Source organism: Phyllobates terribilis, unplaced genomic scaffold (genome assembly GCF_046119375.1).
Source record: "Phyllobates terribilis strain yellow unplaced genomic scaffold, ASM4611937v1 Scaffold_12__6_contigs__length_324123572, whole genome shotgun sequence".
Lineage (NCBI taxonomy): Eukaryota > Metazoa > Chordata > Amphibia > Anura > Dendrobatidae > Phyllobates > Phyllobates terribilis.
The window spans coordinates 181251133-181267327 of NW_027362772.1; the positions used below are offsets into that span (position 1 = coordinate 181251133).

The window sequence follows — 16195 nt, forward strand, 5'->3', positions numbered from 1 at the left end:
GGACTGTTACTTCCTATAGGTGGCACTAAAGTTCTAGTCCTCTCTGAAGAGACAATTTGCACTGTCCTCGATGGCAAGCTGTGGCTATCTGAGCTCTAACAGCAGCCAGCTATAGACTAACCCATTTCCTTTTCTTCCAGATCCTTCTGCATACTGAGCTAATGACAGTCATGCCTCAGGTACTAACAATGAGCAGTATATGGTGCCCAAAAAAATTACAGCCTATTGTATATACAGTAAAAATTACACTGCAGTAACTCACTATCCCGAAAGCATGTTGTTCCCAATACTCCTCCCATCTACACGTCTGCCCAGCTGACTATTCTCCCATAACTTCACATAAAAGTGGTCATAATAAACCATAGTATAAACCATACAATCACCATACTTTGCATCAGTGTCATGTAATAACTGTATATCATGCAGCAGCATATTTATTATTTATTTATTATGCGTTGCTTATACAGCACCATTAATTCCATAGCACTTTACAGACATTATCGGCACTGTCCCCATTGGGGCTCACAATCTACATTCCCTATCAGGATGTCTTTGGAGTGTGGGAGGAAACCAGAGAACCTGGAGTAAACCCACGCAAACACAGGGAGAACATATAAACTCCTTGCAGATGTTGCTGTTGCAAATAAAACATTAAAGAGAATTTGTGAGCAGGCTTTTGCTATTTAATCTGAGAGAAGTATTATACAGGACAAGTGAGACTGATTCAAAAGATGTGTCACTTATTAGGCTGTGTGCTGTAGTTTCAATATAATCAGTATTTTATCAGCAGAAAATTATCAGTGCCTGACTAGGTCACACGTGCAGACCAGTCAGGCTAATCTGTGTAACCGCACCCTCACCACTGATTGGCAGCTTGCTGACAATACACAGTGTACACAGGAAGCTGCCAATCAGGGATGTGGGCGGGGTTATACAATGCTCAGCATTCTGACTACTGCTACATCTACAGCAGAGAAAACAGGGACTCTATTAAAACTACACTTAGCAGTCCAATAAGTGATACATCGCTGGAATCAGGCTCCCTGCCCCTACCAATCTTGGTAGTTACACACTGTGTTGAGGCACAGAGCTTGGTGGTTACACAACAGGAACAGTCTAATAACACAACTCACAATATACCAGGTGTTGGCAGGGATTCAGAGGCTGGCTCATTCAATGTTTCAGGGCCTTCTCTTCAACCATGGCATCTCAGCTTATACCTGTCTAGGATACTTCATGCAGTTGGAGGTTGGCTGTAACGTCTGAGCACTCTCGCCAGCAGCCGCAACAGTAACAGCAGCCCAGGACAGGGTGCAGGCAGCATTCTGCAACCACCCAGTCAAATCTCCTCCTAGTAAGGGCAACTCCATCCATGGCTTCCCAGTGGAAGCCGCCCAAAGAATGAGCAGGTCACTACTTTTAATTGCGTATCATTTTGGCATCGCTTTGCTTTATGTTCATTTTATGGGGCGCTTTTTCAGGCGGAATCTGGGCGGAATTCTCCTGAAAATGACGCCTTGTGCACATAGCTATCTGATCCCTGGTTCCTCCATTGGTAGATGTTGTCTGCTGGATTTTTAGGAAATCCATAGACAAGCATCACATGGTTAGAATGATATCTAGGGAAGCCATGTTAGCCTAAGGCCCCAATGACTAGTCATTCACATATGTGTTCTGTCCATGTATTTCACTGATCCACGTACCCATGATAGTCAGAGGAAATGTTCACATGTCCGTTTCCTGTTTTTTGTATGGACTGATTGGGTAAGGATAACAGACATACCGACTTTGATTCAATCTGAAGATCAGAATTGCCCATTGAAGTCAACAGATTTGTGAAAACCATGTGTGCTGCATCCTATCCTTTTTTACTGTTTATTGGGAAGGAGAAGCTTAGAAACTTTTTTTTTCCATAAAAAAAGAATAGATGCCACAATTATTAAAATCTATCTGCTTTTTTTGTACATAAAAATAAAAATGGAATCCATAATGATTCCTCAGTCTATTCTAAACCCGTCAGTTACAATATTTCTGAAGTGGGGACTGGAAATGATGGTAAGCAGGGGTGTAACAATCGCGGTCGCAGAGGGTGCGACTGCGACCAGGCCTGTGCTGGAGGAGAGCCCGCCAATGCCAGCACTTATTTAGGCTGGATGTGCATCCGATGACGCACATTCACCTGAAGTGTATTGCAGTGAAGAAACCAGCTGGCTCCCTGCATTGCAATACATGCTGTCAGCCAATCATAGGCTGGCAGCTGCCGTAGATTTGCCTGTCACGAGCGGCGAATGGCAGTGACATTATGCATGCAAATGTCTGGCATGCCGAAGTCGGCTGCAAACTATAGAAGGGGACGCTGCATGACATAAGAGCCAATGAAGGCAAGAATAATTATTTTTTTATATATGTTGGAAAAGAGTGGCAGAACGAACATCATACCAGTAAGGGACCCAGGATAGGGGATATTATACAAGGAAGGGACCTTGGATGGGGGACATTATACAAGGAAGGGGCCCAGGATGGAGGACATTATACAAGGAAGGGGCCCAGGATGGGGGACATTATACAAGGAAGGGGCCCAGGATGGGGGACATTATACAAGGAAGGGGCCCAGGATGGGGGACATTATACAAGGAAGGGGCCCAGGATGGGGGACATTATACAAGGAAGGGGCCCAGGATGGGGGACATTATACAAGGAAGGGGCCCAGGATGGGGGACATTATACCAGAAAGGGGCCCAGGATGGGGGACATTATACCAGGAAGGGGCCCAGGATGGGGGACATTATGCAAGGAAGGGACCCAGGATGGGGACATTATGCAAGGAAGGGACCCAGGATGGGGGACATTATACCAGGAAGGGGCCCAGGATGGGGAACACTATACCAGGAAGGGGCTCAGGAATGGGGGACACTATACCAGGAAGGGACCCAGGATGGGGAACATTATACAAGGAATGGGCCCAGGATGGGGGACATTATACAAGGAAGGGGCCCAGGATGGGGCCATTATACAAGGAAGGGGCCCAGGATGGGGGCCATTATACAAGGAAGGGGCCCAGGAATGGGGGCCATTATACAAGGAAGGGGCCCAGGATGGGGGCCATTATACAAGGAAGGGGCCCAGGATGGGGGCCATTATACAAGGAAGGGGCCCAGGATGGGGGCCATTATACAAGGAAGGGGCCCAGGATGGGGACATTATAAAAGGAAGGGGCCCAGGATGGGGGACATTATACCAGGAAGGGGCCCAGGATGGGGGACATTATACCAGGAAGGGGCCCAGGATGGGGGACATTATACCAGGAAGGGGCCCAGGATGGGGGACATTATACAAGGAAGGGGCCCAGGATGGGGGACATTATACAAGGAAAGGGCCCAGGATGGGGGACATTATACCAGGAAGGGGCCCAGGATGGGGGACATTATACCAGGAAGGGGCCCAGGATGGGGGACATTATACCAGGAAGGGGCCCAGGATGGGGGACGCTATACCAGGAAGGGACCCAGGATGGGGGACACTATACCAGGAAGGGACCCAGGATGGGGGACACTATACCAGGAAGGGACCCAGGATGGGGGACACTATACCAGGAAGGGACCCAGGATGGGGGACACTATACCAGGAAGGAGCCCAGGATTGGGAATATTATACAAGGAAGGGGCCCAGGATGGGGGACATTGTACCAGGAAGGGACCCAGGATGGAGGACATTATGCAAGGAAGGGACCCAGGATGGGGGACATTATACAAGGAAGGGACCCAGGATGGGGGACATTATACAAGGAAGAGACCCAGGATGGGGGACATTATACCAGGAAGGGGCCCAGGATGGGGGACACTATACCAGGAAGGGACCCAGGATGGGGAACATTATAAAAGGAAGGGGCCCAGGATGGGGGACATTATACATGGAAGGGGCCCCAGATGGGGGACATTATACAAGGAAGAGACCCAGGATGGGAGACATTATACCAAGAAGTGGCCCAGGATGGGGGACACTATACCAGGAAGGGACCCAGGATGGGGGACATTATACAATGAAGGGGCCCAGGGTGGGGGACATTATACAAGGAAGGGGCCCAGGGTGGGGGACAATATACAAGGAAGGGGCCCAGGGTGGGGGACATTATACAAGGAAGGGGCCCAAGGTGGGGGACATTATGCAAGCAATGGGCCCAGGGTGGGGGACATTATACAAGGAAGGGGCCCAGGGTGGGGGACATTATACAAGGAAGGGGCCCAGGATGGGGGACATTATAGCAGGAAGGGGTCAGAATGGGGGGACATTATTACAGTAGGGGATCCAGGACAGGGGACATTATACCAGGAATGGGTCCAGGATTGATATTATACCAGGATGGGGAACATTATACCTGGAAGGGGCCGAGGATAGGAAACATTATTGCTGGAAGTGGAATATTATACCAGGAAGAGACCCAGGACTGGGGACAGTCTAACAGGAAAGGTCACAGGTTGGGGAACATTATACCAGGAAGTGGACCAGGACAGGGACAGTATTACACAAAGGAGCCAGGACAGGGACAATATTACACAAAGGGGCCAGGACAGGGGACATTATTACACAAAGGGGCCAGGACAGGGGACATTATGAGAAGGGACCAGGACAGGGAACATTATTACAGGAAGGTGTCCGGATGGAGATACCATTACATGGGGTGAACACTCATGTCTTTATAGGATCTAGAATGCTACAAAGGCCCATACATCTGACCAACATGGAGGTGGAGGCCCAGGTCAAAATTTTGCACCGGGGCCCATAGGACTCTAGTTTAGTCACTGATGGTATGGAATTATATGTATTGCGTTTTGCCCCCACTTTGATTTGAAGCTCTTGAAGTTTCCAAAGTTCTAACGTTTTGTGGCTTTAATTAGTGATCTTGCATAATGTTACATCACTGTGAACTGCCATACAGTGCCCCTCAGTATGGGGGATAAGTGAGCTCTGATCTATGTGGATAACACATAAGAGGTCCATGCATAAAGCAGACCCCCAGCACATCCAGTGATAATGGAAATGGCTATAAAAGTCACAGAGATCACCTTCACAAGGTGCGATTTACCAATGGGTAGTATGCCTCCTTACAGGGATGATGTACAATATGTACAGTTTTGTGACTTTTCTTTACAACAATTAACTCAAAATTCCCAGTTTTGCTAAATTATTTGTTAAAATAACACAACCATGCAAAACCATGACACATTTTTTATCTCGGCTTTTTTTTTAACCATGGAAAAAAAAACGAAGTGTGCGTGTGCATCTACACTGTACAATTATAGAAAACAATTTTTCTAGGGTTCTTGAAAATCGTGCAGTCTAAACAAACTACCAATCACCCAAAAAATGAGCAAAACATTAGTTCGTTGGGTGAAATGATTTTTAAGCTTGCTTAAAAATCATCGTTCTCTGCAGCACATCATTCTGTATAATCAGGACATGTGCTGCCGAGAACAATGACAGTCTATGCTTACAGCCATAAACATATTACCGATTGTTCTGAGTGGTCGGTTTGTCTAAACAGGTTATTAAGCGACTGCTGATTGCCTTTTATGTAGCCTTTTGGCGGTCGTTTAATGACAGCAGGTGAGCAAGAGTCAACGCACCCTAAGACAACAAGTGTGAGTACCGCATCCAGACAGGCATAATATGACCATATTTTAATGCATGTATTGACTTGCAGACGTAAGATCCAGACTCAACTGGAGCAAATAAGAAAAAACTATGTGCAAACTTGATTCATTTACAAAACAAGACTATTGCACAAATGGCAACATGCAAGAATTTGACATGAAGAATATAAGCCACAGTGTGTTATTTTCTTTATATGGCGACTCATATATGACTTTCAGACACTATCTAACCCCAGCCTCCTCTCATAAAAGCTTATTTGCCTATGACCTGCTGTAATTAATATTAAAAATAAGAGCCTGAGGCTGCACCACTGGAAAGCTGCGGTCACGGTTTTCCAGGTAATTTTCGGCCACATATTTTCCCTGCAGAATCCACATCACATATCACTCATAATGCAGGTAATGCCGTGGGAATGTCGCCCCTGCATGGGGCATTTCACTTTCTCTACATTTGCTAGAGAAATATTAAAATTTGGTTGATACCTTTATCTACTGGATAACACGGTACAGAGATATTCTTCCTGTATCTGCATTTGCTATCATGCAGCACATTACTGAGAAGTCGGCTGCTGCCTGACGGGAAGGAATGTCACCCTTCACCCTCAGCAGTAAAATGGTTAATTGTTTTCTTCCCACACACTGTCCTCCTCCTATGTAGAACACGAATTTCCTCCCAGCTATGGAAAGGCAGATGTGGGCCAGCACGCAGAACAGGACCACGCCATATCTGCCCCCGCATATCGGGCGTGGGGTCACAAACAAGGCAGAACTTTTCACTTGGAGGGGATCCGGACTGCAAATTTCAATAGCATTTAGGCACCATCTTTCGCCCATCCTCATGGCCATCAGTCTTCAATTACGGGAGCAACTGAATTTGTCCCAATTGTGCGCCATTTTTTAAAAGCATTGGATGACAGTCTACTCTATTGCAGCGTGCATCATATTCATCAACGGATCACCTATCTTATTGGATAATCATCATGGCAGAAGTTAAAAAACACCAGGTCAGTACAAGAAAAAGCCTGATAAATGAGCAGTAATGCGACTCTGATGACTAGTGATGAGCGCAAGTGCTCGTTACTCGAGTGTGCCGAGGGTGCTCGGTTATGAACCGAGTATCACGGGTGCTCGAGTGACACGTTCGAGGCCGCATGTTTCTCAGCTGTTAGACAGTTACAAGACATGCAGGGATTGCCCGTGTTTGTCAGGAAATCCCCGCATGTTTTGGGGCCGCCTAACAGCTGCTAAACATGCGGCCGCGGGGACTTGAACATGTCACTTGAGTACCTGCGATACTCAGTGCATACCCAAGCACCCGCGCTCATCACTACTGACGACCCATCCACTTATCCCATCTTATTTAGACCTGACGGAAAAATTGGCACAAGGACATATAAATTTGATGTCTGATATCATATTCATGATGGATTCTATTTCTTTCTATAGGCACAAGCCAAAGCAAAAGAGCGATCGGCCATCGTCAGACTTAAAACAAAAGCGTAAAATGTAAAGGTGTGAACTTCCCATTAGGATAAGTTCACTCAGACATTTTGAATCATTCGAAACCATTTAAAGGGGTATTCCCATCTCCAAGATCTTATCCCAATATGTAGTAGGTATAATAATAATATTAGCAAATATCTACAATTAGAAATGTAGTATAGTTTTTCTGATTTGGCATGTCTCTTTCCTCATGTACGGGACTTTAGGTATCCATGGTTACATCCACTGATAAAGTCACAGTTAGTTAGCTAATTGCTAGTGGTCGTAACCATGGATACCTAAGGTCCTGCAATACCTGCACATGAGGAAAGAGACGTAGCGAATCAAAAAAACTATACTACCTTTCTAATTGGAAGTATTTGCTAATATTATTATTATTACACCTACTATATATTGCAATAGGATCTTGGAGATGGGAATATACCTTTAAGGAAACGCTCCTTTTTTGCAGTTTTTGGAGTAGTTTATTTTTTTCTTGAAGCGTTTTTTTTTTTTTGCAATCTTTTGATTGGACAGTACCCAGTCTGGAGTAGATTCCATCACAATCTGTTTATTTTGGGTTTTTTTTCAAAACCTCTTCAGGGGAAACAACTTTCAAAAAAACTCATATGAACAACAAAGTGAATTTCCACTAGAAACAAATAAGGATATGTTCACTCTGAGGTTTTTTTTTAATGTGGATCCGCTGCAAAATCCACATCTAATAAACACCTTCAAATACTATTTGATGTGGACTTTTAACCAGATCCTCTTCATAATCCACATAAAAGAGAACTGTGTGAACATACCCTAAAGCTATGTGCACATGGCGTCTTTTTCAGGCGGATTCCGATCAGAATCCGCCTGAAAAAGCGCTCCAAAAACTGAACAAAATGCACAGTAATGGCTGTGCACATGTACACATCTTTTAACCTCTTCAGAGTTCGGAAATCCTGAAGTAGTTAAAAGAAATGATATGCTTATTCTTGACAGTATAAAATAAAAGATGCCGGTGGTGGAGCCACCGCAAAAATGACGGCGAAACCGCTGATAAAGCTACTTAAGGGAAAACAACCATTTCACCTGGGAAAAATGGGGTCTAAAAGGTGCTGTAGCACATAGCCTAAGAAGAGTTTATGGACCAATTACGCTGTGTGCCCAAAGATGAGTTTTTGGTGAATTTTTGACGCTGCGGATTTGAAACCCGCACCGCAGGTCAGTTTACACTAAGTAAAAAAGAGTCACAGCGGGCAGGAGATTTCTATAAATCACATTCACTTTGCTGGAACCGTAGGACGCTGCACTTTCGACGCAGCAAAAATATGCAGCATCAAAAACTCACTGTGGGCACTTAGTCTTATAGGTTGATTTTTCCATAGACTTGCATTAGATGCTGGTAAAAAAAAATGTACATACGATTTTAGTGCCTTTCTGCTGTGGAAACGCATCAAAAACACATGTAATCCGCTTATTATTTTCAATAACATTTTTTTCAAAGCCAAATACCAGGAAGTATCAAAAACAAAACGGCTTTATATAAAATATGACATAACAAAAAGAGACAAAAATGGCGCAGAAAATCTGCAACATCAAAGGCTCACAGTGGGAACATAGCCTAACAAAAGACTGAACATGTGCACAGCAATACTGTTTTGACATTGCTGAGCATTATGTCCATTTTTTTAAGTGGCTTTTCAGTGATTTTTTCAGGTGGTTTCCGCCCAGAAGACGTGTGCATAGAGCCATCGAGAAGAACCTCTCCAAATCCTTCTCAAAATTCAAAAAGTTGGAGCTTCTGCTCAGAAAACTTTTGCACATTGCCTTACAGAAATGATTTCTAGGCAGCTAAAAGCTGTGACAAAAGTCCAGAACTGGGTGATTCCAGTTTGTGTGGAGCTGGGCCTCCTCCTCTCCTGTCCTCCACACACCTGGGTGATGTCAGCAGCAGTACAATCTCTGGGCTGAGACACAGGAAGTGAGGACAGGGAGGAGAATGGAGACTGCGAGCAGAGAAAAGTGCAGCACCCAGGACAATAGATAAGAACATGGGGGCCACCAGGAGCCAAGACCACTGCTGCTAACCCAGGTCACCCAGGCAGGTAAGACAAGAGTCAGGGGCTTATTTCCCATATCCCTCCTATTGTAAGGCAGCAGATGTGAGTAACTCCGCTCTGTTCCCACCAGTCCTGGGAATGAGAAGGATCTGCGGCTCTCCCTGTAATGGGATCTGTTGTTATGATGCAGATCTCTGCGTTCTAACATGACAAAATGTGGCGTTGTGACAACTTTTGGAGTTTGGTCTGTGTGTTTCTTGTGGAGACTTGAATATGTTACTTTGGAGTTTGTACATTGTTACCAGTGAGCCGTAACGATACCTTGTTGCATACTAATAAGTCACGGCCCTTCTGTGTTTTGCAAAAAAAAAAAAAAAACTAAGTGTGGCGGTGTAATGTAAAATGTTGCAATAGATCTGCCTAATATTTAGTAAAGACTCACGCCATATTTAATATTGATTTTCAGCATGTAAGCTCTTTGCTCAAGGATGTCGTAAAGGGTGGCACACGGAAAGTCTAGATTGTCCAGAATGTAATGCGCCAGTTGGATTTTGGAACGTCTCCATTGTGATAAATTTGATGCAATTATCAGATACGGTCACACTCTGTTTTATGATGTTATCCATGCATGTGGAAGCCGACAGCGACAAATGTCCTACACACGTTTTTTGGGGGATTTAGGGCTGGTGACTGTTCGTGAAATTAAAGTTGGGCTGTCATCACGTCAAAATGTGAACTCGTAATATCGAAACGGCGAAATGTCATGCGATATGTCACTGGAAGTCAAAAACTTGTCATAACAGGCGCAAAACAATGTGTAAAGCTTTATAGGTATGCCCTGTTTTAGAACTGGTTGTCGGGACATGCTGGGAGTTGTAGTTCATCAATAACTGGGGAGATGAAGTAGTGCGCCCCAGTAACTCCCATGTGGTGACCCCTCAGTGTTTTAATTATATAAACTGCAACAATATGAGCTGCACCATATTTGAATGCTCCACCAATAACTATGCTTTCTGACCTGAAAACACATGCATGTTTATTCTGTTGTGGAGACTTTATCTGGCACCTTGTATCTCCAGGGCTGGTCTGCAGACGGGGCTTGATCCCATTCACATTCGCATTCGCTTTGCTGTTTTGTTAGTGTTTGTGCCCACTCCCTTCCGCTTCTCTCTCCCTAGCCTGAAGGCATAAGCCTAGAAAAGTCTGTCCCAGTCTTGTATTCCTTTACATATGCTTCTAGAAAGACAGGAAAGAGGGACAAACAGTGGTGAACGCTCAATTATCCTAATGAATCAGAGTCAACTTCATATGATCCAATTTTCTTGGCCGAGAGAATCATATCACAAGTGAGAAGATCTATATTTCTCCATTGTCTGAGTCCACGGATGTTGGACAGCGCTCAGATGTCATCTGAGTGCAGTCGTATGTTTTACACTCACCGATAGACTTGTATGGGTGCCCTTGATCAGATCATCAGATGCACTTGCAGCATGCTGTAATTATTTTTTTATCTCATGCCAAATCTGTATGAGGAAAAAAAGCAGATCTGCACTGCCCCATAGTATAACATTGGTCCGAGTGCTATCCGATAAAATGCCGGATAGCACTCATCCAATGAATATGCTCATGTGCTCATACACACGATGATGCTTCCAGAGTGCCACCCACCCAGAACTGGCTTTAAAGGGAAACTGTTGCCAGTTTTTCCCACTATAAGCTAAAGCCACTACATTTATTGCAGTCTGTTGACCTGAATATAAGCCCTGAACTTCCCCCTATATATGCCAAAAAATACCTTGTATACTTCTGGCATGCAACACCGTCCAGTCTGACGCGCGTTTTTGTTTTTTTTAAATCAGCACCTCCTCAGACCATGCACGTCCCATTCTTCTGGCTTGATTTGATATGGATGACACATCCTACATCATCCACAGATTGACGCAAATCATGTACCTGCGCAGTTGAAGTGCAGGCACTCTATGTTCTACTCCACAAAGTCCTGTACAGCGCCGGCACTGACTTCACTTCCAGGTTAATAGGTGCCGGTGCATTATAGCACTTTGTAGGGCAGAGCATAAAACACCTACATAGTCCTTCTCTTCATCTACACAGGTGTATGACGTAGGATACGTCATCAACAACAATTCTGCACATAGAGGAGACACCGAGAAAAGAAAAAAAGACACTTATCGGACCAAACTATGCCGTATGCCAGAATTATATTATTTTTTTTGCAGGGTTTAGATACAGGTCGATAGACTGTGGTAATAGAGCAGATAATGGTGGTGGTTCTAGTTTATAATGGGACAACCTGGTGATGGTGGAGCAGACCTGCACCGCTCTATGGTGCTGCAACAGGTGCCTTCTAGTGATGTCATCGCTCATCCAAAATTCACAGAACAAAGAGACAGACAGGTTGGTGGAGCCGCTTATTACTCCCCACGTCCTAAGGACATATCTCCCAACCCTTCAGGTTCCAACAAGACATTCCAGGGACACATTCCCAAACCCAAGAATGTCCCTCTGGGATGGTTGAGGGGCATACAATATGTTGCATACCACAGATAAGTGGTCACCGGGGTGACCTGTGAGCATAAGAAAGTCCCAGTTCACATGTGAAGACACAACACCAGGTTTATTGTGTCCCAGTAGAGCGGGTGAGGGGAACTCTGGGCTTGTGATACTGAATACCTCACTAGGGCCGAGGGGGTTTTCCTCTCGTTTTGGTTTACAGAGCCATAAATGCCCTCATCACTCTGCTTTGTCCACCGATGAATAATCAGTTTGCACAAAAAGGGTGTAGCCCTGATATAAAGACTTTAGCTCGAAATCCAAGATCCTGGTTTAAGGTCCTGAGTCACATTATAAGAAAACCAGTTTTACGAGAGAAAAGAAGTGAGGCCTATAGGAATATGAAACTGATAGGTTCAGGGGCTGTAACATGAATGTACTGAATCCCAGTGATCCTTTCCGAAGACAACTGTGACATTGGATTATATACCACAAAAATGCAGCAAAAACACCAAATAAAATGCTATTATTTTTTTTAAACAACACCTGTGCAACTATTTTAAACCAGAAGATTCATAAACCATAAATTCAAAACTTATGGAACATTATGGCCGCAGCACTTTATAATGGAAGGTCAATTTTTACAGACATTAAAGGGGCGTTCTCAAAGTTTGAAGTCATCCCCTATCTGTGGGGCAACCAAGTACACTGCAGTCAAAAATTAGCATCTTTTGGGGCCATTTTTCAAAACGTCGCAAAAAAAACAGTTGAAGGAAGGATGGAAGAAATATTAATGCAGCAAGTGCACCAATTCAATGTTTGGCACAAAGAAAAACTCAGAAAAGACCACTAGTTCAAAAAGAAAAGTGACCTAAAAAAAAAAAAAAAAAAAAAAAAGATGAATCTGGCCCTTGATGTTTAACTATTTGGGTTGTCCTTTCTCCATTCTCCAAGAGTATTGCTACTCTGCAAAAAAGCCTAGAATTGTCTACTTGGCTTTTTATAACATGGAACGGGTCGAGGTACTCATCTCTTATCTACCAGTACATTACAAGAAGGTGGGGGTCCTAGCTGGGTGTGTGGACTTGTACACCCTTGCAGGCCGCATGTAACCGATGACTTTGGTTGGCCAAGACCAGATGTTTGACAGTTCAATGAGGGAGACCTTGGTGGGGATAATATACAGTAGATAGCGGGTATATATCTTGATGAACGTTTCCTTCACAATATGGAGCATTTTCCCCACACAGTTCCAATTCCTTCCTCCTTACTCGCTTGTTCTCTTTCTTTACCGTTCCTCTCTACTTCACCACAACCCAGCTCAGTACTACAGTCCAGTTAGTGAGAGTCCTATTCTCAACCCGCGGTTCCTCTTCATCTTTCCCCTAGTGAACTATATTGCCAGTATGGCCGGTACTTATCTTCTCTGTCCTTGATGCTCTAGAACTCTCACCTGGGCACTCTCTTCGTCTTACATAGTCTGTCAGTCTAGACATCTATGAGTTATGAACTTTGGGCCGCACTGCTAGGCGTTCTGACCCGGGACCCATCTCTGATCGATGACTCTGTTCTTTCAGTTACTTCTCTCTTGCTCTCCTCTAGAATCTCACTATCTTCAGTCTCCTCTCTCATTAAGGAAACCCACGTCATATGGCACTATTCACATCAGGCCTTAGGTCTACTTTCTATGCACACTGGGCCCTTTCTAACATTCTGACAGGAAACTTCCTCTGTCCCTTCAGCTTAGCCCCTCCCACTCTGGGCTAGTCTTAACTACTAACTCTTACTTTACCTACTGTCAAACAACACACATCATTACATATTACGATACAATACACTTTATTGATCCTGAGGAAAATTAAAGAATCACATCAAAACATAGACATGAATTACAACAAAACAGGTATAATCTCATACATTCCTATTCATGACCGGTCCGTACGAAATACAATATTACGATAATACATTTATTCTTCAAGGGACAAAGACGGGTACTATGTCCATCTCCTTACATTTTGATGTAGTCCTCCTACAATACTGTGTCCTTTCTTGATCAAACATAATTCAGATATTGTGTGTACTCTCCTCAACAAATGGGGAGTAGCCATGTTGCTCAGGTAAGCTCATAAACAACCAATGTAGATGTGGCTAGCCACCAAGTAATGTGTATGGTGGTGTCCTGCATCCTCAATGGTAAGGTTGAACTGTGTATGGGAGGATCAAGAGGAATTCTTGTTCATCGGATGGCAAGGTACATAGACATATTAGATTTTGTGTAATGTGTAGAAGATATCCTTGATTACTGGTTTTGGTGTAGAGAGGATTGGCATATGGCTGCCTTAGGTCCAATACACGTTAAACCAAAGTGGAAAAAGTTGCTGTAGGAAAGGTGAGCTTGATCTGTTGGACATCTAGAGGTGTCGGGCTGTGACCTAATCTTTCAGTAAAAGCACTTTATCATGTGCTAATTCAAATGCTCATTCCTCGGGTGAAATTCTATTTTGTGGTGCACAATAGATTATCGTTCTCGGCAGCTCATTCTTGTGTGTTAAAAAAAAAAAAAAACTTGCGCTGACAGAAAAGTCTACTCTTATTCGTTCACTGCCTTCTGCGGTCTGCCTGTTTTAAAAGGACTATTAAACCGGTGCCGATCAGTAAATATTGACCAAGTGGTGATCATCTTGTGCCACCGGTCTGTCCGTGTAAACTGACCTCTAGTCGTTCCTCTCGATTCAAAATGTATGCACCCCTAGCAAAGTTGGGTGTATTGTTGAGGTGATCAGTTTAATGAACATCTATTAAAAGCGTATGACCAGCTCTTTATTATACATGTTCACTTTCCACTGGACAGTCAAACGATTTATTGTGTATGGGTTGTCCTCTTTAATGGCAAATGTTGGGGACAAAGACAGATTAGCATGTTTGCTTTCAACCTGGTCAAACCTTTGCTTCAGTGGTGGATAAGCTGGTACCAGAGAAGTATGCAGGAGTTCACCATGCGTGCTAGAATCCTATTAAAGAATATTATTTATTTTCTTATTTATTTTTTTGAATCTCCTCCTCATATCCTTATCTGCTGGAAACATGATATCATTAGTAGCAACTTATATGGCTATATCAGTCATGGAGGTGAAGTTGGGACACTCTCCAGATCCCCCTCCCGTAATCTTCCTTGTAGGTATTTTATTATCAGGATAGACTATGCAGAAGGGTAGCTGTTGTTGCTCTACAAAAGCTTCACGGTAATTTCAGGTTTATCATCACTTTATGTAAAACGTTCTGGTCGGAGATAATTTTAAATTTGATTATTTTTTTACCTTGATCTTTGACCCGTGTGTGTCCAAAATAGGGACTTTACTTCAGTTAATAGGATATCCTAATAATATGGATTGGTTCTGTTTTGTAGGTACAACTTTAGCAATGTCTCACCGGTACTCGGATCCATCAGTGGGGGAGAAGTCTTTCCTTGTGTTGGAGAAAAAATATCTGGACCTAAAGGCCAACGCTGCCTCCAATTCTTCTATTCAAAAAAAGACCATAAATGCGATGGATAACGCCTCATATGTTCCGGACCAGGGTCCTTCCCCAGTGGAGGCACGTAGGATTGTACTGAGCACAGAGAGTCCAGCTGCACAAAAGCTGGGAACTCAACAAATGATCCCAAAAGGTTTGGCTCTTGCCTCAAAAACCAAAGTCCCCAGACATCACAGCTTTGCCGCAACAACTTTCAGCAAAGAACTTGCCCGCAACGACCCAAAGAGAATTTCTGCTCCTGACATTTGTATAGACTCCCAAGAGGAGGATCCTGATGGTGGGGGAACATTGAAAAGAAATCTACGAAATCAGTCTTACCGAGCAGCTATGAAAGGGTTTAAGGATGAAGAGTATGAGCCTCGAAAGCCAATCTCCACCTTAAAGCCTGTTTCAGAAGATCCAAATGCTCCACCTCCGAAGAGCCCTGCAAGATCTAAGGTGCGTGTTACATATTGATGGATATTTTGCATGTCTTGTATGCAAAGGGGCTATCAATGGAGGGGAATAAAACGAACCAATATCCAAATATATTCCCCTCTTCAAAAAAAACACTCAAACCATTGGTCTAACCAGTAAACTAAAGTGGTTTTCCTGTTCCAGAAAAGCCTGTCCCCAAACTACAGTTTTTTTAAAACCGAGCTTTACTCACTCTCCCCGGGTCCAACACTCAGTCTCCATCAATGCTCCCCAGTGTCTTTTGACATGACATCAGCACTGCAGTCAATAAAAGGCTGCAACCAATTACTAAGCTCAGCAGCTCAGATTGCCTTGTGCAGTCAACTCGGACAGAGCCACTGAGCTCATTGATCGACATCAGCGCTGCAAACAAAAACAAACACTGGGAGACTGTGTGTTGGACCCGGGAAGGGTGAGTAAAGCACAATTTGTTAAAAACTGAAGCCAGGGGACAGGGCTTTTTAGAAAAGGGAAAATCCCTTTAAAATCACTTCTCTCCATGCTGTA

General features: G+C 44.0%; 1 protein-coding gene across 2 annotated transcripts in view; it reads left to right on the forward strand.

Annotated features, from left to right (window-relative positions):
* Positions 1-6342: 6342 nt before the first annotated feature.
* Positions 6343-16195, forward strand: part of ARHGEF16 (Rho guanine nucleotide exchange factor 16) — a 62589-nt gene continuing 52736 nt past the window's right edge. Inside the window, exons 1-2 of one of the 2 annotated variants that reach the window (XM_073656499.1) lie at positions 6343-6655; positions 15105-15670. In XM_073656499.1, the coding sequence (XP_073512600.1) occupies positions 15119-15670 (552 nt within the window). In that variant the 5' untranslated portion in view covers positions 6343-6655; positions 15105-15118. Of the gene's footprint in view, positions 6656-9066; positions 9233-15104; positions 15671-16195 lie in introns of those variants that run through there. The other variant, XM_073656498.1, reaches the window with a different exon arrangement.